Raw genomic sequence first — 26706 nt, 5'->3', positions numbered from 1 at the left:
CCCGAGAGGCTCACCCAAACATTTCTTGGGGGGGGGGGGGCTAAAGGGGAGTGTGGCGAAGCCGGGTTGGATACCCGAGCCAACTCCCCGGGCTTACCGTGGAGTGAGAGGGCGTCGTACTGGTCAGACACCGTGTTATGCGGTAAAACGCACGGTGTCCCCAGTACGCGTGCTTAGCCCAGTGCAGGCTATTCCACCTTGCCGCACTGGTAAGGTTAGGTTGGGCATCGAGCCAGGTGCCATGAAGCCGGCCCAACATATCTGGCCTCCAGTACATCTCCTCGGGCCGGCGTACATGGCACCAGCCTTACAGAGGGTGTCCCCGGTTCGCCAGCATAGCCCAGTGCGGGCTATTCCACCTCGCCGCACTGGCAGGGCTATGGGGACCATTCAACCTGGTAAGGTTGGGGAGGCTCGGTGCTCAAGAGCGCGTGTCCTCCTTCACGGTCCGGTATATCCGGCGCCACCTTCCCACCCCAGCCCAGTACCATCAGTGCCGACACCACGCACCAGGCTTCCAGTGCATTTCCAGAGCCCTGTTCCTCCTCCACGCACTCTCCCTGTGGTACGTGTCTCCAGCCCAGTGCCTCCAGTTCCGGCACCACGCACCAGACCTACTGTGCGCCTCAGCAGGTCTGAGTCGGCCGTCTGCTCAACGCCGCCTGCGCTGCTTGCCTGCTCAGCGCAGCCTGTGTCTGAACTGCCTGCCTTCCCAGCGCTGTCTGAACTGCCTGCCTTCCCAGCGCTGTCTGAACTGCCTGCCTGCCCAGCGCTGCCCGTCTGTCCCGAGCCTTCAGAGCCGTCCAGCCAGGACCAGCCAGAGCCGTCCAGCCAGGACCAGCCAGAGCCGTCCAGCCAGGACCAGCCAGAGCCGTCCAGCCAGGACCAGCCAGAGCCGTCCAGCCAGGACCAGCCAGAGCCGTCCAGCCAGGACCAGCCAGAGCCGTCCAGCCAGGATCAGCCAGAGCCTTCCAGCCAGGCAGCCAGGATCCGCCGGAGCCTTCCGCCAGCCAGTATCCGCCAGAGCCTTCCGCCAGCCAGTATCCGCCAGAGCCTTCCGCCAGCCAGTATCCGCCAGAGCCTTCCGCCAGCCAGGATCCGCCAGAGCCTTCCGCCAGCCAGGATCCGCCAGAGCCTTCCGCCAGCCAGGATCCGCCAGAGCCTTCCGCCAGCCAGGATCCGCCAGAGCCTTCCGCCAGCCAGGATCCGCCAGAGCCTTCCGCCAGCCAGGATCCGCCAGAGCCTTCCGCCAGCCAGGATTCGCCCCTCAGTCCGGTGCTGCCCCTCAGTCCGGTGCTGCCCCTCAGTCCGGTGCTACCCCTCAGTCCGGTGCTACCCCTCAGTCCGGTGCTACCCCTCAGTCTGTTACTGCTCTTTGGAATAGTGGGATTGACATGGAGGGTGGATATTGGGAGGAGGCCACGGAAGCGGGGGTTGACTATGGTGGGGACCACGACCAGCGCCAGAGCCGCCACCGTGGACAGACGCCCACCCAGACCCTCCCCTAGACTTTGTGCTGGTGCGCCCGGAGTTCGCACCTTAAGGGGGGGGGGGTTCTGTCACGTTCCTGACCTGTTTTCCTTTGTTTTGTATTTGTTTTAGTTGGTCAGGGCGTGAGTTGGGTGGGTTGGTCTAGGTTTGATTTTCTATGTTGGGATTTTGTGTTCGGCCTGGTATGATTCTCAATCAGAGACAGCTGTCAATCGTTGTCCCTGATTGAGAATCATACTTAGGCAGCCTGGGTTTCACCTGTGTTTTGTGGGTGTTTGTTCCTGTGTCTGTGTTTGGGCCACACAGGACTGTTTCAGGTTAGTCACGTTTGTTGGTTTTTCATTAAAATATGAACACTTACCTCTCCGCATCTTGGTCCGATCCATGCTCCTCCTCGTCTGAGGAGGAGAACGACTACGACAGCCGTTACACTAAGGCTATATGTTGAGACTGGTAAAACAAGTGCAATAGAGTGCAAATACTTACAGTCTGTTCTTACAGTACCAGTCCAAAGTTTGGATACACCTACTCAGTCAAGGGTTTTTCTACATTGTAGAATAATACTGAAGAGTTCAAAACTATGAAATAACACATATGGAATCATGTAGTAAACAAAAAAGGGTTAAAAATATCAAAATGTATTTTATGTTAGATTCCACAAAGTAGCCACCCTTTGCCTTGATGACTCTTGGCATTCTCTCAACCAGCTTCATGAGGTAGTCACCTGGAATGATTTTCCAACAGTCTTGAAGGAGTTCCCACATGCTGAGCACTTGTTGGCTGCTTTTCCTTCAGTCTGTGGTCCAACTCATCCCAAACCATCTCAATTGGGTTGAGGTTGGGTGATTGTGGGGGCCAGGTCACCTGATGCAACAATCCATCACACTACTTCTGGGTCAAATAGCCCTTACACAGCCTAGTGGTGTGTTTTGGGTCATTGTCCTGTTGAAAAACAAATGATTGTCCCACTAAGTGCAAACCCGATGGAATGGCATATCGCTGCAGAATGCTGTGGTAGCTATGCTGGTTAAGTGTACCTTAAATGGTAAATAAATCACCGACAGCGTCACCAGGAAAGCACCCCCACAACTCCTCTTCCATGCTTCCGCTAACTACTTGTAAATAACCTTGTCATCATGTTATATCATTAGCTAGATAGCTAGCTAACAAACTGCCAACTTTACCAGTAGTAATTTGGTGGCACAGAAAGAAAGGGAAAGGGATAATTCTTCAAACAGTAGCCTACCTTGATTAATCCCACACCAGTGCTACAAATGAACATTTTTTATTTAGAATCCTGTGTCTGTTGAATGTTTATTGACAGTACACCTCAAAGTATGACTTCTGTGTTACTTTTGTCGAAGAAAATGTCCACAATATAATTTTTTATAATTTGGATTAAGTGCTGCGCCATCAATTCAAAATATTTTATCAATTATGTGCACTGGAATGGCTGTTAAATAAGTAAGCAGAAGACATTAATCATAGTGTTTTAAAAACACATTCAAGCTTCATGTGTCTTTCTGATTTTGGCTTGAACAATGTTCAGTAACATCAATATTTCTTACAAAAATAATCTAGATCACTCAAGGGAGTATTGCACAGAGCTGGAGGAGTATTGTGAATTGACCTTTGGGGGACATAGGAGGCACTAAAGGGCACAAAAGGTGGACTGGTCTCAACTCACATTGCCGCTTAACCTGTCTATCAAGAGAAAGATGTCCAGACTCACCCAGATACAGTACATCCCCCCCAAGTTCTCTTAAGATAAGTAGCCTACTACCTGCACCAAACAATAGTACCTGTTTGGCCAAAGATGCAAGTCCTAAGAAAGTCATTATTTTGTTGTGAAACAGGTTAGAATTTAGATTCCACAGATCTTCTATTGACTCTCCTCCCCGCCCGTACTTGATCAGTGAGCCTTTTAATTTGTTTTCGTTAGCTTTTGGCTAAGGGTGGAGTGATTTCACCTTATGTCATCTGGGTAGAGCCCCCTCTCCTCTCCCTCATAAAAAGGCCTGTGTCCAATGACTCTTCACTCACTCTTCTCTACTCAGACCAGACAGCAACTTCCGCCACCATGACCTCCTTCTCCAGCAACAGCTTCATGTCCTCTGCATCTATGGGCTCCTTTCGCCACATGTCCATGTCTAGTGGAGGTAGACACATCCGCGCCATGAGGGCCGGCAGCGTGTACGGGGGTGCCGGTGGGTCCGGGGTGCGCATCTCCAGTGCCTCCAGCACCTTCTCTGCTGGCAGTGAGGCTGGTGGTAGCTCCAGCCTGGCCGACGCTGTCTACCTGAACGAAAATAAGAAGGCCACCATGCAGAACCTGAATGATCGTCTAGCCTCCTACCTGGACAAGGTCCGCTCCCTGGAGAAGGCCAACGCTGATCTGGAGGTGAAGATCCACCAGTCCCTGGAGAAAAAAGCCACACCTGAGGCTCATGACTGCACTGCCTTCAAAGTCGTCATCGGCAAACTCCAAAACCAGGTAAGTCCCCCAAAACAATCCTCTGCTAAACAGGTAGCTTCTATTGAACAGAGTCAGACTGTTGTGAAGGGAATGGTAGAGGGAATGTGGAAGAGGTTTAGAAAAATGGGCCTTAGTGTCAGTATAATGGTGTGAGCGTCGTCATGCCCTCTGTGCTCCCTTTAGATACAAAATAATAAGCATTCAGAAAAGACTGTTGCTTGGATACATTGATTTTTTTTAAAATCTATTTGAATAGTGTTCATTGACATCAATGGATAAACTTAAAGCCATTTTATGCACAAAATGAAGCACGATGTTTATATACGTCCAATTCTGTTGGATTAGACCCCTCAGTAAGATAAAAGCTGAGTGGGTATTTTTGCATCAACTGCTTTTTCTGTTTCCACTCACTCTGAGCCACATCCAAACCACAGGAGGTTGGTGGCACCTTAATTGGGGAGAACGGACTCATGTTACTGGAGTGGAATGGTATCAAATACATCAAACACAAGGTTTCCAATGCCATTATTATGAGCCTCCAGCCTCCTGTGATCCAAACTGAGTGTCCCTGAGGCCTAAAGACTTATATTAAAAAGGGTTTATTTGGTAAGGGATGCTTCTTTTCTTCTTTTTTTGGACATAAAATACTTAAAAATCTCTAGGAATTCACCTACATGTTTTATTTAGGAAAGCTATTCCCAAGTATTTCCACTCATAAATAGAGAGACACAGTATGTGATCATGTACCAAAGTAATCAAGGTTTGAAATGGTTATGTTTTTGTCAAATACAACATCTGTTTGGGCTTCTTGCGTCAATTTGCAGAGTATAAATGATTTATAATTATGTTCCAGCCCTCTGACCATCCGCTCAAGAAAAAAATTGGCCATGCCTTAGGGGTTAACATATGCTTGGTTCTCATTCTGTGTTGTTAAACTTTTGAAAATGATCCAAATAACGCCAGGCACTGTAAAACAAGAGTGAAGACAGGCTACCTGAGCCTGTTTCATGTCAAATTGAATGTGTTCTCTCTTTTTGCATCCCATGCAACCCATATTAGCAGATTTCAGAATAGTTTCTGTTTCTTTTACAGTAGGTTTGTGTAACTCTCTGTACAGTTGTGATCCAGATTAAATTTCTTGCCAATTATTCTTTCCATTTATCCCAACATTTGTGATTGGCATTGCACCCGTCTTCTTTCTATTCCATTGTGACAGTGACATTCCTCTGTGCCCCCTTTCAGATATTTGATGCCACTCATATGAATGGAGGATTATACCTGGCTATTGACAATGCTAAGCTGGCAGCAGATGACTTTCAAGTCAAGTGAGTGTGAGAATGACTGTGGTATAGCGGTATAATACATCAGCGACTATCCATTAATGCAACCTCTATGAAAACGGGAAAAAAGTGTGGTACAAGAAGTATAGTACAGATGTTGCCAAACAAAAGGCAACCTGTTGGTGTTTTGATGTTACACAGGTATGAGAATGAGCTGGCTGTGACGCAATGTGTGGAGGCTGATATTGCTGGGCTGAGGCGGGTGAGGGACGAGCTGACCATTGGAGGATCCAACCTGGAGATGGAGGTTGAGGAGCTGAAGGAGGAGATGGTCCACCTCAAGAAGAACCACAAAGAGGTGCGCCTGAATGATTGTACTAAGTACCAAGTCGTCAAAGGGGGGGAGGTTGACACTTGATCTTCTGTTATTTCTTCTTCAGGAGGTCAAGGCCCTTCGGGCACAGGTGGGTAGTCAGACGGTCAACGTGGAGGTTGATGCTGCACCACAGGAAGACCTCACCAAAGTCATGGCTGAGATCCGTGAGCACTACGATGCTGTTGCTGCCAAGAACCACAAAGAACTGGAGAGCTGGTTCAATGCAAAGGTACAATACCAGATCTTTTATGTGGAAAAATTCTTTTAATTTGATAGCTAACTATGCCCTTTCTGTCTTTTACAGACAGAAGAAATCCAGAAAACTGTCGCGCGCAGCACCGAAACCGTCCAATCATCCCAATCTGAAATCACTGAAGTTAAACGCATAATGCAAAGTCTAGAAATCGAATTCCAATCTGAACTCAGCATGGTGAGATTAACTACAAACGCCAAGTTGAATTTTTATTTTATTTTTGGGGGTTTATTAACCACCAATCGTCTACAGTATGTCACAGCGCCTATTAATTTCTCTTTTACGTATTCTTGTCTAATAGAAAGCATCCCTGGAGGGCACCCTGGCTGACACACAGAACCGCTATGCCAATATGCTATTGAGTTATCAGATGCAGGTGACCAGCTTAGAGGGCCATCTTGGTCAGATACGTGGTGACTTGGAGCGCCAGGGCCAGGAATACCAGATGCTGCTGGACATCAAGACCAGGCTGGAGATGGAGATCGCGGAGTACAGGAGACTGCTGGACGGAGAAATGACAGGCAGGTGAGTCTGGGCTTCTACACCTCATCCCGCACAAATCTTCCAAAGTATCACATTCAATTGAAATAAAGATTGTATGGCAAGAACAATTGAGCCAAAGTAAGTCTACCTGACAATGCTGTCTCTGACCTTGCAGTGTCTCGACAGCCACCAAAACACACAAGTTGGTGACTATCATCAAGGAAAGTGTTGACGGCAAGGTGATCAGTGTGACCAATACCAAGTGAGACATCTTAAAACGGGGACTTCACAGAACAGAACACGATCCCTCTGATGCCTACTGTCAACCTGTCTTAGAAGCTGTGATTCAATTGGGTTGTGTAAACTTGCATCTTGGGATTTATATAAGCCCTCTGATACCTTCAGAGAGATTCGTCAATAAAACTAAGCCCATAAAACTTTTGTTTAATTTTTGTTTGATTTGACGGAATCATTTTATAAAATCAAAGCTATTGACAACATAGTTGTGGCAATTAGGCCAAGATTGATTATATTGCTGTTTTGAATAGTTGAGTAGGTAGTACCATGATATCTATTGAAATTATTATTATTTTGATACAGTATAGCATACTCTACCCTGTAGAGTTAGGCTATGCCAAACAGATGAGCCTAGATCCTAACATAATATGCACTAACATAATTGATCAAGTCGATTTCACTGAAAAATGGCAAAGGTTTACACCAGAGGAGGCTGGTGGGATGACCTATAGGAGGATGGGCTCATTGTAATGGCTGGAATGGAATAAACAGAACTGTATTAAACACATCAAATTCATAGAAACCACATGTTTGACTCCATTCCATTTATTCCACTCCAGCCATTACAATGAGCCTGTCCTTCTAATGCTCCTTCCACTAGCATTCTCTGGCCTACACACAGAGTAACATTGCATTTTTTTGAAATGCTATTTTTTGCTCTCTACTGTATGTGAAGTGTCATACTGTTTAATCAGAGGCAATGCTGCCCTCTTATGCCATGACATAGTAATGCAGTTCTATCACTTCTATGGCAGAGGGCTTCAAATACAAAAGCCATCTGCCTCGTAGGATATGAATGTGATTCAGTTTTATTTTTCTGGCATGGATAGTGTAACTACCAGCAAAACATTTTGTGGGGTTGTAGGTAGCCCAACAGGTCGCCTGTTCAAATCCAAGGCCGGGCGCTGGAATAAAAGGGGGGAAATTGATCTGGCAACTGGAGGGCTGCTGGGTTCATATCCTAACAATAATCCCCTACCGTACCTTAACCCCACAACATGCTCGCCATCCAGGGGTGCTGCACTGCAGCTTGACCCTGTGCTCCTCTCAACTGTGTGTCTGTATGATGTGTGTGGAGGGTTGAGAAATGCAGAGAGCAGAATTCAAATTCCTGTTGTTTGCTGTGACTACGGACAATGAAGTGCGTTGTGTTATTTTAGGCCTTTTTAAATGGCCTACTGAGTTGAAGAGCTTTTCTGCTCTGGTCTGGTAAACTTCAAGAGATTCTGAAACTCTGTGAAACTGTGACAGGTACCTTTAGAGTAACTGTCCAGTGTTTCCAGATTTCTATGAAATATGACCTATAATTCATTAGTGAAATAGTTTTCTTTCCCATTATTTTATTAAGTATATTAAAAATAAGCTTTTCTGTGTTGAAATGGTGTGGGTATACCCCAGCAAGAGAATGGTGTGGGCATACCCCAGCAAGAGAATGGTGTGGGCGTATACCGGTCATTAAAAATAGTCATGCGAGTAGACCGCTGATTGGCCAGCTACTCTATGAGGAAATAGCAAGCATTTTTTAAATGTCTGTTTGAGATGAAAGTTTGAGGTGGATTTCTTTATATTTACTTTAATGTGCAATCAAGGCTCCAGGGGACGCCACTGACAGAAAAAAAATATCTGTGGTATATAACAAATTACCAAAGTAAGGAAGTCTCTAATTACAACAATGAGAAGAATATCAATGGCTATCTAGTAAAACTTGAAGCCTGTATTTGTGTTGGCTTACCACAGACACATTTGGTGCATGCATTCAACAACTAGAAATTGATGAGCAGGGCTATAAGCCCGCTGTAGGTTTGTAGGCCTACAGTAAGTTAGCTAGCTAGCTAGCCCCTTTCCAATGCTCAGTCAAAGAAATTGAAAAATTATTTGAGTTCACTCAGTTTGATGGCTTAACTTTTAGAAAAATTGACATTGAGTTTTTATTCTTATGTTTGCTCTACGTCACATATATTTTCTCCTCAAGTATGGGTCTAACTTAGCTTAGCAAGCTAACATTACAAAGCTAGCCAGCTTGATTCAACAAAGCTTCATGGCTTAATTTATTAAATGTTTCTCAGAAGATGACGGTAGCTTGTATGAAAGGACCATAAAACATGGCAAAGCAAGTAATATGACTACAGTTAACTACCTATCTACCTAAATTAGCTAACTTTAGCTTTCACTGAACTGCAATTTTTAGCATGGTGCCCTTCAACTGTCATGATGTTTGAATTGAACCACAGAAGTTCTGAAAATGTTTGCACTCGCAGTGGCCACAGATTCAAGTGAGCCCATTAGAGTTTGACTTGTCGGCTAACTCCAGGTTGGGCCCTGGCCCCTGGGATAAAGGGATAGTTAACCCAAATTACAAAATTACATATTGGTTTCTTTACTCTGTAAGCAGTCTATGGACAAGGTATGACAACAATCCATGCTTTGGTTTACAGTGCCTTGCAAAAGTATACCACCCATGGCATTTTCCCTATTTTGTTGCATTAAAACCTGTAATTGAAATGTTTTTTATTTGGATTTCATGTAATGGACATACACAAAGTGAAATGAAAAAAATAACTTGTTTTAAAAAATTAAATTAAAACAGAAAACTGGTGCGTGCATATGTGTTCACCCCCTTTGCTATGAAGCCCCTAAATAAGATCTGGTGCAACCAATTACCTTCAGAAGTCACATAATTAGTTAAATAAGGTCCACCTGTGTGCAATCTAAGTGTCACATGATCTGTTACATGATCTCAGTATATATACACCTGTTCTGAAAGGCCCCAGGGTCTGCAACACCACTAAGCAAAGTGCATCCCCAAGCAAGCGGCACCATGAAGACCAAGGAGCTCTCCAAACAGGTCAGGGACAAAGTTGTGGAGAAGTACAGATCAGGGTTTGGTTATAAAAAAAACACTAACACAGGAACAAACACCCACAAACCAAACGTGAAACCCCAGCTGCCTAAGTATGATTCTCAATCAGGGACAACGATTGACAGCTGCCTCTGATTGAGAATCATACCAGGCCGAACACAAAATCCCAACATAGAAAACACACATAGACAACACACCCCAACTCACGCCCTGACCATACTAAATAAATACAAAACAAGGAAAATAAGGTCAGGAACGTGACAGGGGGTGAATACTTTCGCAAGCAACTGTAGTTTCCCTGGCACCGTTTCCAAATGCTAACATTTTAGCATTTGTGTCAATAATCCCATTCAAGTTATGGTACTTCACAGTCAAATGTAGATACTTTTGGATCTACAGAGAAATGGTTAATGGGTATTAGGTTACTGACATACTCTTTATTTTGATATTGAATACATTGAGATAAAACATTAGGCTAATCACCATTTAAGAATTTTATACTACTCCCCCTTTGCAGATAGTCAAAATTATATAGATTGCAAAAATAAAAAAGTTATATGTTATATTTAAAAAATGACTGCTTTTTCGACACATTTTGTTTCCAAATGTTGTCAGTTTGATGTCATTGAACTCTGCAGGGCACTGAGATACCATATGTTAGTGTTCTGGTGTACAATCATTTCCTCTGTTGGAGGTTGTAAAGCTTAGTTACGAAGATGTAGAAACTGGTTTGTCACCTTTGTCAACCTGATTGACCATGAATAGGGATGTTTTCTCTGTAGCATCATTAGTATTATACACTGTTATGAGTTCAGCGGTTGGCATACTTTGAATAGACAGGTCATGCTTGTGTTGCTTTTCTTCAGGTGTAGCCTGTACAACAGGTACAGTATATCCTACTTTGATGAATGATACAAAAGCTCTAAAAAGGTGTGTGATGTTTTTGGCTTCAAGTTAGCGTCACTCTCTTTTCATTGGAACAAACCCATGAAGTTTCACTTGTTGGTGGAAAACTACGATTTTATCAGATATGGTGCTTGTGTAGTTTAGATATTGCATATGGTTGAAAACAATCTTACTTGTTTTCTTGATCATCTGTTTTCTTGAGTAACTTGAGCATTTCAATTAAAAAGGCAGAGTTCTCATGCGACTCCAGAAATGTAAGGCAATGTGCTTAAAAAATATTATATTTGGCCAACCTTACAGAACCGTTCTAAACATAATAATAAAAAATAAATAAATCACAGTAAACTTTAATAAGGACTTGCTGTAATGTAACGTATACGTAGGGAGTCAGGAGGCAGGTGCAGAAGGTGAGTTTAATAATGAAACGATACAAAAGAACAAACATGAGAAGCTTACTGAATGTGAGAGAAAACAATCCTGCCTAATGACTGAGGCTTACATGAAGGGAGAGTAATCAGGGTGGTGATGAAGTCCAGGTGTGCTTAATGAGGAGCAGATGTGCGCAATGGTTGCCAGGACCGGTGGTTAGTGAACTGGCAACGTCAAGTGCCCGAGGGAGGGAGCAGGAGTGACAGTACCACCCCCGATGCGCGGCTCCAGCCATAGGAAAAAGCCGGCCACGAGGACAAGGAGTGGGCCGGTCCGGACGGCGGAGATGGAAATCCCGGATGATGTTGGGGTCCAGGATTTCTGCTACCGGTACCCAAAAGTGCTCCTCAGGACCGTACCCCTCCCAGTCCACCAGATACTGGAGCCGACCCCCACGACGTTGGGAGTCAAAATGATAAGTTACCTCATCGACCCTCCGGAGGACCTTGAAGGGCCCCACAAACCGGGGGCTCAGCTTCCGGCAGGGCAGGTGGAGTGGAAGGTTCCTGGTGGAGAGCCAGAAGCGATCACAAGGATGGAACACGTTAGCCTCGCTGCGGTGGCGGTCCGCCTGATCCTTCTGACGGCAGACGGCACGCTGGAGCCTCACAAGTGCGGGGTTCCACTCCTCCTCTGTGTGCTGGAATCACTCGTCCACTGCAGGGGCCTTGGTCTAGCTCAGAGTCCATGGAGCCAGGGCCGGCTGATATCCCAGGACACACTGGAAGGGAGTCAGCCCGGTGGAGGAGTGACGAGGTGAGTTCTGGGCATATTCTTCCCAGGGAAGGAACCAGGCCCACTCTCCCTACCAGTCCTGGCAGTGACTCCTTAAGAACCTCCCCAGCTCCTGGTTGGTCCTCTCCACCTGCCCGTTAGACTCAGGCCGGTACCCGGATATGAGGCTGACCGTGGCCCGCAGCTTCTCCAAAAAGGCTTTGCAGACCCACAATGTGATTTGGGGACCACGGTCGGAAACAATGTCCTCCAAAAGGCCATAGTGCCAGAAGGTAGACCAGAGAGAGGAGTAAAACGGCAAGATTTAGAGAATCTGTCAACAACCAGAATAGTAGTAAAACCATCAGAAAGGGGGAGATTCGTACAAAGTCTATGGACAGATGTGACCAAGGCTGCTGAGGCACAGGAAGTAGTTTTCCTGCTGGAGCGTGCCGGGGAGATTTGGATTGAGTAGATACCGAACATGAGTTGACATAGTGAGCGACGTCCTTCACCAAAGTGGGCCACCAGTATTTATCGGAAAGGGATTAGATGGTGCAGGTGATACCTGGGTGTCCAGCGGCGAGAGATGTGTGTGCCCAGGTCAACAGCCGATCTCTTACCCCTGTTGTGATGTAGATGTGCTCTGGAGGGCAGGAGCGGATTCCCTCTCTAGAGCCTGGCAGATATCTACATCCCAAAACACTGGGCTAACAATACGGCAGGACCAATTGATGGGCAGGAGGACACGCACAGGGCCCTCCATCAACGTGGAACCACAGGGTGGGGGAAAGTAGGTCCTCCAGCATCCTGGTCCCCAGGTGGTGACTCTCATCTTTGACGAGAAGATGGTGGGGTTATGGAGTTGGAGGCCAAGGATGACTTTGTCTACGGGTGCGGTGATGATGAGGAAGGAAAGGCTTTCCTGGTGCTTGGGTCCCACGGTGAGGGTGAGTGGTGCTGTGACGTGCGTAATTGTGCCGGATCCCAATGGTCACATATCCAGGGCTTGGACAGGAAAAGGAGAGGAGTGCAGGTCAGAAGTTAAGTTCAGGGAGGAGGCAAGGTTGCCACAGTCCAAAAGATTAGGACGTACTCCACAGCGGTCTGGTTATCCTGCTGGAGTTCGAAAAGTCACTTACCTTCCTCCCTGCCCTTTGTAGGATGGTTTAAGACCGCCCTGAACAGAGCCATGAATCTCTCATAGGAACCCAGCTCCTCCTCTCTCCCAGATGGCTGTAACCCACTCCAACGCCCTACCATTCAGCAGGGAAATGACCGTGGCAACCATGGACCTCTTGCTGGTGGGGGCTCCCATCTGATAGACGAAATAGAGGGAGCATTAGAGTAGGAAGACACGGCATTTCGATGGAATGCCGTCATACTTCTCCGGAAGGGACAGTCGGGCATCTCTGACCTGGGCGGACTGCTGGGTAGGCTGCGGGACTGGGTGTCACGAGAATTTTCAATCCCAATGATAATAACTAACAATCAATAAGCTTTGACCAATCCCCGAGGTTTGTAAGACCATGGGTTTAATAATAATTAGGCAAAGACTCAGCTTATGCAAACGGTTCGTACAGTTTATTCAGAGAACGTTCCGAAGTCCATAATACAAAGACATCCATTTTATAACTTGCTTACTTACGTACATACCTCCACACAAACAGTAGATATCCTACGCACATACATACACACGAACAGTAGGTGAGTTGAATCCTTCCCCAGAGTTCTTACCACTGTTTATCACTACCAAGCCGACAGTTCCATTCCCCCGAGATTAGAGGAACCTTGAAAAGGACTCCCTGTCCTATTCTAAGTTTCTCAGAGTTCTAGCCAGGTCGGGTCAAAAACAGTTGAATTGTTCTCGGTATTTTCTTAGACACACACACTTTTCTCTACCAAACCTTATTGGACTTACGTTTAGTACTTTAATCATTCATTATACATGCTACATAAACAAATAATCACTAATTCGTTACGTTTCAGGGTGGGATTCTTTAATCATTACCTTTAAGCATATAATTCCCTTATCACTGGGTCACTGTGACGACCCGTAGTAGGAGGCCCTCCGTCAGAGGTATGGAGAACCTCGCTAGTGGTGTAGAGGCGGTGGAGAACGCAGAGGACCTCCTTCATGGTCATACCCAGTAGAGCAGGTGTAGAAGGGGAGTTTATTAATGAAATGATGAAAGAACAAACATGAGCCGCGTACTGAACTTGAGAGAGAACAAAATATTAACTGATGATTGAGGCTTACTGAGGGCTATATGAAGGGAGAGTAATCAGGGTGATGATGAAGTCCAGGTGTGCTTAATGAGGGGGAGCAGGTGTCCGCAATGATGGTTGCCAGGTGTGCGCAATTTGGGTTGCCAGGACCGGTAGTTGGCAGGGCAGGGTCGTGTTTCGGAGAACGCATGGCTCTTGACCTTTTCCTCTCCCGAGTCCGTACGGGAGTTGCAGCAATGGAACAAGACTGTAACTACCAATTGAATATCACAAAAAAGTTTTTACATTTAAAAAAATATATATATAAGTGGTTTTGAAATCCTGTCTACTGTACACTCCTTTACAGTGTAAAGCAATGTTAAACAAGTCAACCAATTCAGTATTCTCTACTCTAGAATCTTCACAGGAACTTTGATTGTGTCATGTGCAATACAATAGATGTGATTTGGAAATAATACATGATTGATTGTTTATGTAGGTGGAGTTCTCACATACAGTAACTGTGTCATCCTTGTCTCACCCTAGTATTAATCTAAAGATCAAGTTAGGCCTCAAGGCTGTCAGGTCATCCTAACTACCAGTTCTACAGTTAGGGATTACCTTCAAATGTCATCTGTTTCTCAACAGTCAAAAATTATAATTATATGACTTGTTTGCATTGGTGACCTTCAATGGAACGAACAGTCTAAAATCAACAGTTGCTTTTGTAGGCTCAACAGGTTTGAATCTTAACAACTTTGGCATGCCTGGCGTGCCCTTTTAAAGTATGTAATTACTGTATTGAGTTCAAGTGTCGTCTGTGTCCTCCTCTCCTCTCACAGCATAAAAGGAGCTTAGACCAACTGCTCTGCACTCACTTCTCTCCAGCCAGAGCAGTAAGACATCAGCAGACTCCACCAACATGTCCTTCTCCAGCAGCAGCTTCAGATCCTCCTCAAGCAGATCCATGAAGGGCTCATCTATGGGTTCCTCGCGTATGTCCATGTCTGGAGGTGGTGGCATGTCCATGTCTGGAGGTGGTGGCATGTCCATGTCCATGTCTGGTGGAGGCAGCCGCAACAGTGGCATTAGGGCCGGCAGCGTGTATGGGGGTGCAGGTGGCTCTGGGGTGCGCATCTCCAGTGCCAGAGCCTCCAGGTCCTTCTCTGCTGGTGGTGGCAGTTTCGGTGGTGGTGCTGGCTTCGGTGGAGGCTCCAGCTTCAGTATGTCTGGTGGAGGAAGTGACAGTCATGTCATCGGCAACGAGAAGTTCTGCATGCAGAACCTGAACGACCGTCTGGCCACCTACCTGGCCAAAGTTCACACCTTGGAGAAGGCCAATGCTGAGCTGGAGCTGAAGATCCGCCAGTTCCTGGAGGCCAAGACCTCCCCCAGTGCTCGCGACTATGGTTCATCCCATGTCATCATCAGTGACCTCCAATCCAAGGTAAGCTTTTGTATGCCAGTACTGTTCCACTTTTATTTCATGCCACATATTGAAAAACTTGCACTATGTATTTTATTTAGAATTAAAACAAAAACAAAAGTATACATTTTCTTTTCAGATACAGGAAGCCATCCGTATGAATGGTGCTGTCCATCTAAGCATTGACAATGCCAGGCTTGCCGCTGAAGACTTCAGAATGAAGTGAGTTCACTCACCAATTTGCCAAATCTTTTGTCCACTCACTCAGACAAATATTGTGACTCAATACCAGAAAAGTGACCGACTGATTCCGGTCTAGTGTACAAATAAAAATATTGATGCCGTCTGTCATGTAAAAAAGCTCACACCGTGAAATAGCTCACGTTCAATGATTACAGAGCAAGTTGAGACACACTGGTACACTGTAAATAATTTAATGTTTTATGATGTAGGTATGAGACCGAGCTGTCCATGCGTCAGTCAGTGGAAGCAGACATCGCTAGGCTGAGGTGTGTTCTGGAAGAGCTGAATATGTCCAAAAAGGACCTGAGCATGCAGATTGAGGGGCTGAGAGAGGAGTTGGTCTACCTCAAGAGAAACCACGAGGAGGTAGGGTTCAACTTTTCCTTTTTCTGATTCCCATACTAGCCTATCTATAGTGTCGGTCTTAAAATAACAGATCCAGCCAGGCATTACTGTACAACCTTTTTGTGAGCAAGTAATACATCATAATCTATGTATTTAAATCCAGAAACACTTGAACAAATCTAGAACCACTTTCTGAACCATGATGATGACCTACAGACCTAAATCTGTTTCATTGTCCTTCTGCAGGAGCTGTTGTCCATGCGTGCCCACATGAGCGGCCAGGTCCATGTGGAGGTTGACGCTGCACCACAGGAAGACCTCAGCAAAGTCATGGCTGAGATTCGTGAACACTACGAGGCTGTCGCTGCCAAGAACAACAGAGAACTGGAGGGCTGGTTCCACGCCAAGGTAATACTGTTTCTCATTATAAAAATTATTCCATAATTTAGGTCCACGCTGGTGACGCTGATATCCAAAATGTCCCATCAATTGAATTGTTCATGTAAAAACCTTATTTTGGATGGTGTTTTCCACAGACCGAGGCACTGAACAAGGAGGTCGCAATTAGCACAGAAGTTATCCAAACGTCCAGATCTGAAATTTCAGAAGTCAAACGCACACTGCAGAGTCTTGAAATCGAACTTCAATCACAAATAAGCATGGTAAGACTGTTCAAGAATGTTTCAATGTCTGCCACCCATCAGTGAATTTGCACAACTACTTCCTGATGTTTTGTTTTGCTCTCCAATAGAAATTATCCATGGAAAATACCTTCGCCGAGACAAAGAACCGTTTCTCCATGCAGCTGTCGGGTTATCAGATGCAGGTGACTAGCTTGGAGGAACAGTTGGTAAATCTCAGGGCTGACTTGCAACGCCAGGGCCAGGAATACAAGATGTTGCTGGACATCAAGACCAGGCTGGAGATGGAAATCGCTGAGTACAGGAGACTGCTGGACGGAGAGGCCAGAAGGTGAGCCAAACAAGCCTATTCTATTAGTCTATCAAATGTTATTCTTAGGCTATCAAGGGTGTTTTGATTCTAAACTTTGAGCAGGTTCTAGGCTAGACTCACTTACTTTCTTAGAAGCAAAACAGTGGACCCACCAGTTTGTACACTACCAGTAGAATCATGTCAAAACCTTGCAAGGTAAGACCTTGCCATATTGTGTTGGGTACAGTCGATTATGTGCTCATTGGTGTTTTCTGTTTGGTCCACAGTGTCTCCTCCTCCTCCTCCTCCTCCTCCTCTACCACCACCAGGAAGGTCATCACAGTGGTAGAAGAGGTGGTGGATGGGAAAGTGGTCTCCTCCACCCAATCCTCAGCTTCTTCATATGCACGCCACTGATGCAGTACATGAGTGTACTGAGGGAAATACAACAACTGATTATCTGACTCACTAAACATCCAGTGCATATCTGGAAGGCAACAGCAATAAAAATAATACATCTGAAATCCTTTGTTTGTTCAATTACTATGTCTTCATAATAGGCTAAAATTATACTATTGTTTTTTCAAAAATGTCTGCTTTAGTTTCATGAATGATTTCATTTGTGCCTATTTAATTAAACTTCATGAAATAGTTTCAGTTGTGAGTGGTGAGGTGGAACTCGGTGTTAGCCTGATTACTAAGTATGGGGTGTCACCTAGTGTTGGGTTTAGGGATGCAAGTAGATGTTAAGCAAACCTACATATACATGTCCCAGCACGATAGTCTAACCTATTTACATGAAACATATTTGCATGAAATATGTTATTTCCAGCACTCATTTACTGTGAAATGTAATATGATACAATATGATACAATTCAGGTAAAAGTAAAAAGTTTGACAGCCATTCCCAATCTCCACTTTGTGTCAGGATTATCAGAAGAACAAGTTACTCCAGGGTGGAACCACCCAAGAGGCCAGGTATATAGAAAATCAAGTATGAATGGGTAGGACTTAACCCCCTATTGACGCACCGGTGTTTCAATCTAAGTAACATAATTCAAAAATCCCCATCAAACTCCATCAGTTTAAGCTGTAGATATCTGTTGCTTGGGCTTGCATGGGCTGCGTCTCAATCCACCACATCCGCCCTTCCGTCGCCCTTCCGCATCTGCAGTAGAAAGTGGCAGATCTACAGCGCTGTATGTCAGACCAGGAGACATTCCCGAAAATTGGTCTTCTCACAAAAACGTCTGCAGCATCCAAACGGTATGCTATAGATATAACGGAATACTACAAGCAAGCCTGTTTCTCCCCCCAGTCAGAGGCAGCCTGCCTGTCTCCCAGACTCTGACTAGCAGTAACAATCTATCCTCCTCTGTGTTATGTTCAAAAAATATATTTGTAGGCCTAAATTGTGGGGGGGAACACTAATCATGTTTATGCAACCTAATAGTCACCCCTAGAATACTTCCAGAATACTTCAAAAAAAAAATCAAATTGAGAAAATCTACAATAAGAATTGGCCCACCCTAGTCATAGAAATGTGACATTGCACAGCAGAAAGATGATTTCTTCTTCTTTTTCTTCTTGATTTCAATATGGAATGAGTACTGGTATTTGTATGTTCTGTTTCATGTTGATTAAAAGGCTAATTTGAAGGAGTACATTTGTATATGTACTCCTTGTACTTCCTGTTTGGGTTGGCGCCCCCCCTTGGGTTGTGCCGTGGCGGAGATCTTTGTGGGCTATACTCGGCCTTGTCTCAGGATGGTAAGTTGGTGGTTGAAGATATCCCTCTAGTGGTGTGGGGGCTGTGCTTTGGCAAAGTGGGTGGGGTTATATCCTGCCTGTTTGGCCCTGTCCGGGGGTATCATCGGATGGGGCCACAGTGTCTCCTGACCCCTCCTGTCTCAGCCTCCAGTATTTATGCTGCAGTAGTTTATGTGTCGGGGGGCTAGGGTCAGTCTGTTATATCTGGAGTACTTCTCCTGTCTTATCCGGTGTCCTGTGTGAATTTAAGTATGCTCTCTCTAATTCTTTCTTTCTTTCTTTCTTTCTTTCTTTCTTTCTCTCTCTGGGAGGACCTGAGCCCTAGGACCATGCCTCAGGACTACCTGGCATGATGACTCCTTGCTGTCCCCAGTCCACCTGGCCGTGCTGCTGCTCCAGTTTCAACTGTTCTGCCTGCGGCTATGGAACCCTGACTTGTTCACCGGACGTGATACCACAGATCTCCCTCTCTTCCTCCTCCTCTCTGGGCAGCTGTGGGGCCCTGGCTGCGTGAAGCAGCCACCTCCTCCGGACCACCTCCTCCTCCTCCCACCTCCTCCGGACCACACCCTCCCGCAGCTTTATTAACCTGGCTGCCTCCATCCCTGCCCGCAGGATGGAGTACTCTGAGAGCCGCACACTAGGATGAGACTTCATCACGCACACACCTCCTCTCTGCCCCTCTGTCTTGTCAGCCCCTGTTGACCAGAGGTGATTCTAAAGCCCCACTTTCCTATTCTCAACTTCAATGCCCTTCAGTTAACATGTGGTTGGATTGAAATAGATCGGAGCATATTGTATCTTTCCTATATCACAAGCCAATGTATACTCCTGACGTATTTTTTTCAAGTGTACCTGAGTGGTCCTATGAGCATCTTCTTCATGGATCCCCCTATCCTTCCCCATTCAGTTATGAAACTACTGTAGAACGGGGAGATTCTCACAAACACAATGGTGATCTACGTTTTGCTCTACGACCCCCACAAGTGTCCCGGGTCTCAACTAAAGGTAACCCATACAAATTAATGGAAGTATGGAGGTAGTTTTGTGCCAACAAAAATAAAGAGTTAAATATGTGTAAAAAAAAATATATAGATTATTTTCCTGAGCTTTCTTATAACTCCTAGGTATAGGTCAGACACTTCAAAACCTTATTTCTTATAATACATGTTTTGACTATCTTTTTTGACATTTGTGAATGTGTTTGTTATTCAATGCATTTCTATGGGCTATACTGTAGCAGGAAAGGCCAAATTCAACATTTTATCAAAAAATATACATATATTATTTTTTGATAGATAAAGGGGTCGTAAAATTACAAATCAAATAGCTAAATGATCCATGTTAACAATTCCATATGTCAGCTTAGATCAATCAACTACTTATCTTACTTACAGTTGAAGTCGGAAGTGTACATACACTTAGGTTGGAGTCATTAAAACTCGCTTTTCAACCACTCCACAAATTTCTTGTTAACAAACTATAGTTTTGGCAAGTCGGATAGGACATCTACTTTGTGCATGACACAAGTCATTTTTCCAACAATTGTTTACAGACAGATTATTTCACTTATAATTCACTGTATCACAATTCCAGTAGGTCAGAAGTTTACATACACTAAGTTGACTGTGCCTTTAAACAGCTTGGACAATTCCAGAAAATGATGTCATGGCTTTAGAACCTTCTGATAGGCTAATTAACATCATTTGAGTCAATTGGAGGTGTAACTGTGGATGTATTTCAAGGCCTACCTTCAAACTCAGCTGCCTCTTTGCTTAACATCATGGGAAAATCAAAAGAAATCAGCCAAGACCTCAGAAAAACTATTGTAGACCTCCACAAGTCTGGTTCATCCTTGAGAGAAATTTCCAAATGCCTGAAGGTACCACGTTCATCTGTACAAACAATAGTACGCAAGTATAAACACCATGGGACCACGCAGCCGTCATACCACTTAGGAAGGAGACGCGTTCTGTCTCCTAGAGATGAACGTACTTTGGTGCGAAAAGTGCAATCAATCCCAGAACAACAGCAAAGGACCTTGTGAAGATGCTGGAGTAAACAGGTACAAAAGTATCTATATCCACAGTAAAATGAGTCCTATATCAACATAACCTGAAAGGCTGCTCAGCAAGGAAGAAGCCACTGCTCCAAAACTGCCATAAAAAAAGCCAGACTACGGTTTGCAACTGTATATGGGGACAAAGATCATACTTTTTGGAGAAATGTCCTCTGGTCTGATGAAACAAAAATAGAACTGTTTGGCCATAATGACCATTGTTATGTTTGGAGGAAAAAGGGGGGACGCTTGCAAGCCGAAGAACACCATCCCAACCCTGAAGCACGGGGGTGGCAGCATCATGTTGTGGGGGTGCTTTGCTGCAGGAGGGACTGGTGCACTTCACAAAATAGAAGACATCATGAGGCAGGAAAAATATGTGGATACATTGTAGCAATATCTCAAGACATCATTTAGGAAGTTAAAGCTTGGTCACAAATGGGTCTTCCAAATGGACAATGACCCCAAGCATGCTTCCAAAGTTGTGGCAAAATGGTTTAAGGACAACAAAGTCAAGGTATTGGAGTGGCCATCACAAAGCCCTGACCTCAATCACATAGAAAATGTGTGGGCAGAACTGAAAAAGCGTGTGCGAGCAAGGAGGCCTACAAACCTGACTCAGTTACACCAGCTCTGTCAGGAGGAATGGGCCAGAATTCACCCAACTTATTGTGGGAAGCTTGTGGAAGGCTACCCGAAATATTTGACCGAAGTTAAACAATTTAAAGGTAATGCTATCAAATACTAATTGAGTGTATGTAAACTTCTGACCCACTCGGAATGTGATGAAAGAAATAAAATCTGAAATGAATAATTCTCTCTACTATTATTCTGACATTTCACATTCTTAAAATAAAGTGGTGATCTTAACTTACCTAAAACAGGGAATTTTTATTAGGATTAAACGTCAGGAATTGTAAAAAACTGAGTTTAAATGTATTTGGCTAAGGTGTATGTAATCTTCCGACTTCAACTGTATCTATCTACAGCGAGAATTCCTATTAAAGTCTTCTCTTTAAAGCTACGATCTGGGATTTGGGAATCTGTTCAATGGTATACCCATTGATTCTTTGAAGAATATAACTAATACATTACTCATGACTGTACCACAACTGTCTGTTTTTATCATATTACTCCATTGTTTACAAAAAACGCTGTAAACAAATATATCAGGTGGTTAAATCTATCATGTGGAAGTTTGTCCTTGCATCTAGAACACTGTCTATGAATCTGAGAGGGGCTGAATTTCCCTAGCCCCCTCCCTCAGCTGTTTACCAAAAACAAGTGGCGGGGACCCCATTTAGTTGTTTTTCAAATCACATACAGTAGCTTTAACACTCACTGGTCCAAGATGTCTTCTGTTACACTTGTATGGCCACTCCCATGACCATCCTTAGAAATAATCCACTCTTCATGCTCACCTGTCAACACATTGAACTGGTTTTCTGACCCATTTTTTCTAGTCTAGTCCCGGACAAAAAATCTGATGCAAGTTTTGCATTGACCATCCTTTTTAGTCCAGAACTAGGTTTAATTTTGGATACATTTTGATCTAACATCAGTTAATAATAGAGGGTTTCATAGTATGTCAAATTTAGGCCTATACATAGCAAGGAAACTATGGCAAAGAAAGATTTGCCGAAATGAAAAACCAATACATGCAGCAAATAACAGATTTGTGTGACAGTGAAGTTAGTGAAGTGCCCTGAAAGGAGTTACATTATATTTTGATGTGTACCAGTCAGATAAGGTCACGTACCAGGTGTTTCTTTCTGCATTGTGAGTCTGCATTCTCATAACACTATCATAGCAGTATGTATCAACAATTAATTTCATGTAAAGGATTAAGATATCTTAGTGTTCTATTTTTCATATATTTTTTTGGGGACAAATGTTAGAATTTTCTTCCACTTTGACATTACAGAGAATTTTGTGTTGATTCTTGACAAAATGATTGTAACAAAACAAAATGTGGGAAAAGTCCAGCGCTGTGAATACTTTCTGAAGGCACTGTACATGCACACACACACTGTTCTCGCACTCTAACTTCACCTCATGAAAAAGCAAACAGGTTTTAGGATTTTTAAAAGTATCTTTAACCAAACTGACTTGTAAGTTCCAGCAATGACTTTGATGTTTCATATTTGGTATACCGTAAATGCCCAAAATGAAGCAATGACTTGTAAGTTTCAGCAATGACTTGTATGTTTTTCAGGAAATGCCCATATAAGTTGGGAACTTTGTTCACTTTCACATTTTAGTTAATGTAAATGAACTAACTATTATTACGTTACAGTATGAAATAGCTGTGTCAGTCAAGATTACATAATGGTTGTGAATTTGTAGGCGTTCAAGAATGTGATTCAAGGGGTGATTTAAGACATACAATATGTCAAACTGAGCACCAGATCACTATTATTGACTACATAATTGGGTTTCTAAGTCCAGGGCATGTTTTTTACAGATGTCTTGGTTTCATCTTGTCTGTAGCGAAGATTAAGTATTCATATTGCAATAATTGGCACAGCTTGTACAAACAGTCACATTCCACATTGCCAAAGCACATTTAAAGTTTTATGAACTCATGGGCAAATGTGCAAAGCAAGCATTAATATACGAATACCTTGATGCTAGTGTCAAAAGGCCGATGGTAACTTTTTTGAATTTAGTGTTCCCCTGTTTCCTCAGATCTGTCTCATCCCTCCCTGTGTGTAAGACGCTGTATAAAAGGAACAATGGTACCTCCCTCGAATATACTCACTCCTCTTTACAGACAGTAAGACAGCTGCAGCCTCCATCACCATGACCTCCTCCAGCAGCAGCTTCATGTCCTCTTGTGGATCCATGAGGGGAGCATCTATCAGCTCCACTCGATGTCTGGATTTGGCAGCACGGAAGATGGCAGCTGCATCAGTGGCATGAGGGCTGGCCGTGAGTACGGAGGTGCAGGTGGCTCTGGGTGCGTCCGGGTCCTTTGCTGGTGGTGGTGGTGGTGAATTCGGCTTCGGTGGAGGTGAAGGAGGAGGCTTTGGTGGAGGAGGCATGGCCATGTCTGAAGCAGCGGACAACAGTGTCAGCGAGAAGTTCGCCATGCAGAACCTGAAATTTTTTTTCGCCACCTACCTGGGCAAGGTCGCCACCCTGGAGAAAGCCAACGATGATTTGGAGATGAAGATCCACCTGTTTCTGGAGAGTAAGGCTCCCACTGACTTCTCTGCTTTCTATACTAGCATTGTTGACCTCCAAGCAAAGGTACATCAGCTCAACCTTTTTTTGTGTGGTATAGCTGTATTGTGTTCAATGTACACTGTGTTGTTGGGTTAGGGTTATGTGCACTGAGTTGTTGCTGATTTAACTTTTGGGTCTGTCGTGGCAGAGACGGACCATGTTACAAAGATTTGACTAGACAGCTGAAAATGCCTTCAGGCCCAACAAACCCAGAGTTGATGATGATGAGGAATATTTCAAAAGAGCAGATAATCTGTTGAAAGGATTCATATTACATCTGATTGATTTATCTTGAATATGGGTGTTGGTAATTCAAGTTGTTGTTGAGACTGAGGCGTAGGTCATGCCAAGCAACACCACTTAAGAATGTTCACAAAATACCACCATGCCCCTTTGGGCCTTATTGCTTGTATAGTCATGACTATGACCTTTTCATTTCCTGGCTGCCATCCATCTAAAAGGAACTATTCTTCTGAGCATCGACAACGCAGGACTGTCCCATGATGACTTCAGGGAGAAGGAGGTTTTCAAACCATCTGTCGCCCATGTGATCATATGTCATCAGGACATTCATGTAAACGCATGCAGGTATTAATAAAATATAAACTATGGACAAATCTCAATAAACCTCCTATTATCATGACATTGAACACTTTTAATAAAATCATATGCATATGATGATGTGCATGATGTTATGTTTTGGATGGTATATTATATCTATAGTTATTGATAATAATAACAACCTTGGCTTCTGAAAAGATGAAGAGGACCCTGAAAAATATGATATGCAGTAGGTCTCATATGATTTTGTTGACTTTTATCGTGCATGTTAAAATCTATTGAAGTGCTATGTACATGCTAATAAAGCTCAATTCGATTTGATGAGTTGTATGCAGTAAGGGGGAGTAGTACTCCCTCTGCTGGCTCAGGCTCTACAGTAGGAACGTTCAGACACTAGATCAACTCCAGTCCCAGTTTCTCAAGTACAAGATCTTTTCATATACAGTGCATTCGGAAAGTATTTTGTTATGCCACAGCCTTATTTGAAAATTGATTAAATTGTTTTTTTTCTCTCAATCTACATACAATACCCCATACTGACAAAGCAATAACAAGTTTAGACATTTTTGCCAATTTTTTTTTAAATAATTAAATATTACAGAAGTATTCAGACCCTTTACTCAGTATTTTGTTGGAGCACCTTTGGCAGAGATTACAGCCTCAAATCTTCTTGGGTATGATGCTACAAGCTTGGCACACCTGTATTTGGGGAGTTTCTCCCATTCCTCTCTGCAGATCCTCTCAAGCTCTGTCAAGTTGTATGAGGAGCATCGCTGCACAGCTATTTTCAGGTCTCTCCAGATGTTCGTTTCGGTTCAAGTCCGGGCTCTGCCTGGCCCACTCAAGGACATTCAGAGACTTTTCCCGAAGCAACTCCTGCATTGTCTTGGCAGAGTGCTTAGGGTCGTTGTGTTGTTGGAAGGTGAACCTTCGCCCCAGTCTGAGGTCCTGAGCAGGTTTTTCATCAAGGATCTCTCTGTACTTTGCTCCGTTCATCTTTCCCTCGATCCTCGCTAGATATGGTAGGCGAAAACCAGAGGAAAATCCATCCGGAAATGTTTTTTTTTAGGTCACAGGCCATTTCAATGCTAGCCTATGGGATATACAAATAGATAGGACCCATATTGCAGTTCCTATGGCTTCCACTAGATGTCAACAGTCTTTAGACAGGGTTTCAAGCTTGTTTCTTGAAAAATGAACAAGTAGTTGTAGTTTTTCCAAGGTGTCTCTCATTAGAAAAGTGGTCTTGTTGGCGCGTGAATGAGGTGCGCGCTCTTCATTATTTATCTTCCCTATTGAACATACTATTCTCAGTCTTAAATATTATCGTTCATTTAGATATTAGAGTACCTGAGAATTAATTAGAAACATCGTTTGACTTGTTTGGACGAACTTTACCGGTACCTTTTTGGATTCGTTTGTATGCCTGTTGAACGAGTGGATTACTGAGATCAATGGCGCCAACTAAACAGACTTTTTTGGATATAAAGAAGGACTTTATCGAACAAAATGACCATTCATTGTGTAGCTGGGACCCTTGGGATTGCAAACAGAGGAAGATCTTCAAAGGTAAGTGATTTGTTTAATCGCTATTTGTGATTTTGTGACGCCTGTGCTGGTTGAAAAAGTATTTTGATGTGGGGCGCTGTCCTCAGATAATCGCATGGTATGCTTTTGTAGCACTTTTGCTTCCATCCCTCTCTTCGCCCCTACCTGGGCTCGAACCAGGGACTCTCTGCACACATCGACAACAGCCACCCTCGAAACATCGTTACCCATCGCTCCACAAAAGCCACGTCCCAGAGCAAGGGGAACAACTACTTCAGGTCTCAGAGCGAGTGACTTCATCGATTGAAATGCTATTAGCGCGCTCCACCGCTAACTAGCTAGCCATTGCACATCGGTTACACTCACCCCCCTTTTGACCTCCTCCTTTTCCGCAGCAACCAGACCCGGGCTCGAACCAGGGACCCTCTGCACACATCAACAACAGACACCTACAAAGCATCATTACCCATCGCGCCACAAAAGCCACGGCCCCTGCAGAGCAAGGGGAACAACTACTTCAAGGCCTCAGAGCGAGTGACGTCACCGATTGAAACGCTATTAGCGCACACCACCGCTAACTAGCTAGCCATTTCACATCGGTTACACTTTCACCGTAAAGCCTTTTTGAAATCTGACAACGCGGCTGGATTAACAAGAAGTTAAGCTTTTAAATTATGTAAGACACTTGTATTTTCATGAATGTTTAATATTACGATTTTTGTATTTTGAATTTTGCGCTCTGCAATTTCACCGGATGTTGTCATAGGTGTCCTGCTAGCGGTTCATGCGCCCTAATTAACAACGTCTACACTGTATTTC

At 44.2% G+C, this 26706-nt stretch overlaps 2 protein-coding genes across 2 annotated transcripts; both read left to right on the top strand.

Moving 5' to 3' along the window:
- Positions 1-1764: 1764 nt before the first annotated feature.
- LOC139579511 (keratin, type I cytoskeletal 50 kDa-like) lies at positions 1765-6796 on the top strand. Its single transcript, XM_071408228.1, has 8 exons — positions 1765-1808; positions 3549-3985; positions 5210-5292; positions 5449-5605; positions 5688-5852; positions 5928-6053; positions 6178-6401; positions 6535-6796. Exons 2-8 carry the CDS (start codon positions 3572-3574, stop codon positions 6623-6625), a joined length of 1260 nt encoding a protein of 419 aa, XP_071264329.1. The 5' UTR covers positions 1765-1808; positions 3549-3571; the 3' UTR covers positions 6626-6796.
- A 7676-nt stretch (positions 6797-14472) lies between these two features.
- On the top strand, positions 14473-17244 carry LOC139579472 (keratin, type I cytoskeletal 13-like). The gene is made up of 7 exons (XM_071408175.1): positions 14473-15220; positions 15339-15421; positions 15652-15808; positions 16034-16195; positions 16324-16449; positions 16539-16759; positions 17008-17244. The coding sequence occupies exons 1-7, from the start codon at positions 14696-14698 to the stop codon at positions 17135-17137; spliced, it is 1404 nt and encodes a 467-aa protein (XP_071264276.1). The 5' UTR covers positions 14473-14695; the 3' UTR covers positions 17138-17244.
- Positions 17245-26706: the final 9462 nt, after the last annotated feature.

The sequence above is a fragment of the Salvelinus alpinus genome, chromosome 1 (assembly GCF_045679555.1).
Source record: "Salvelinus alpinus chromosome 1, SLU_Salpinus.1, whole genome shotgun sequence".
Lineage (NCBI taxonomy): Eukaryota > Metazoa > Chordata > Actinopteri > Salmoniformes > Salmonidae > Salvelinus > Salvelinus alpinus.
This window is presented reverse-complemented; position numbering and strand designations above follow the sequence as displayed.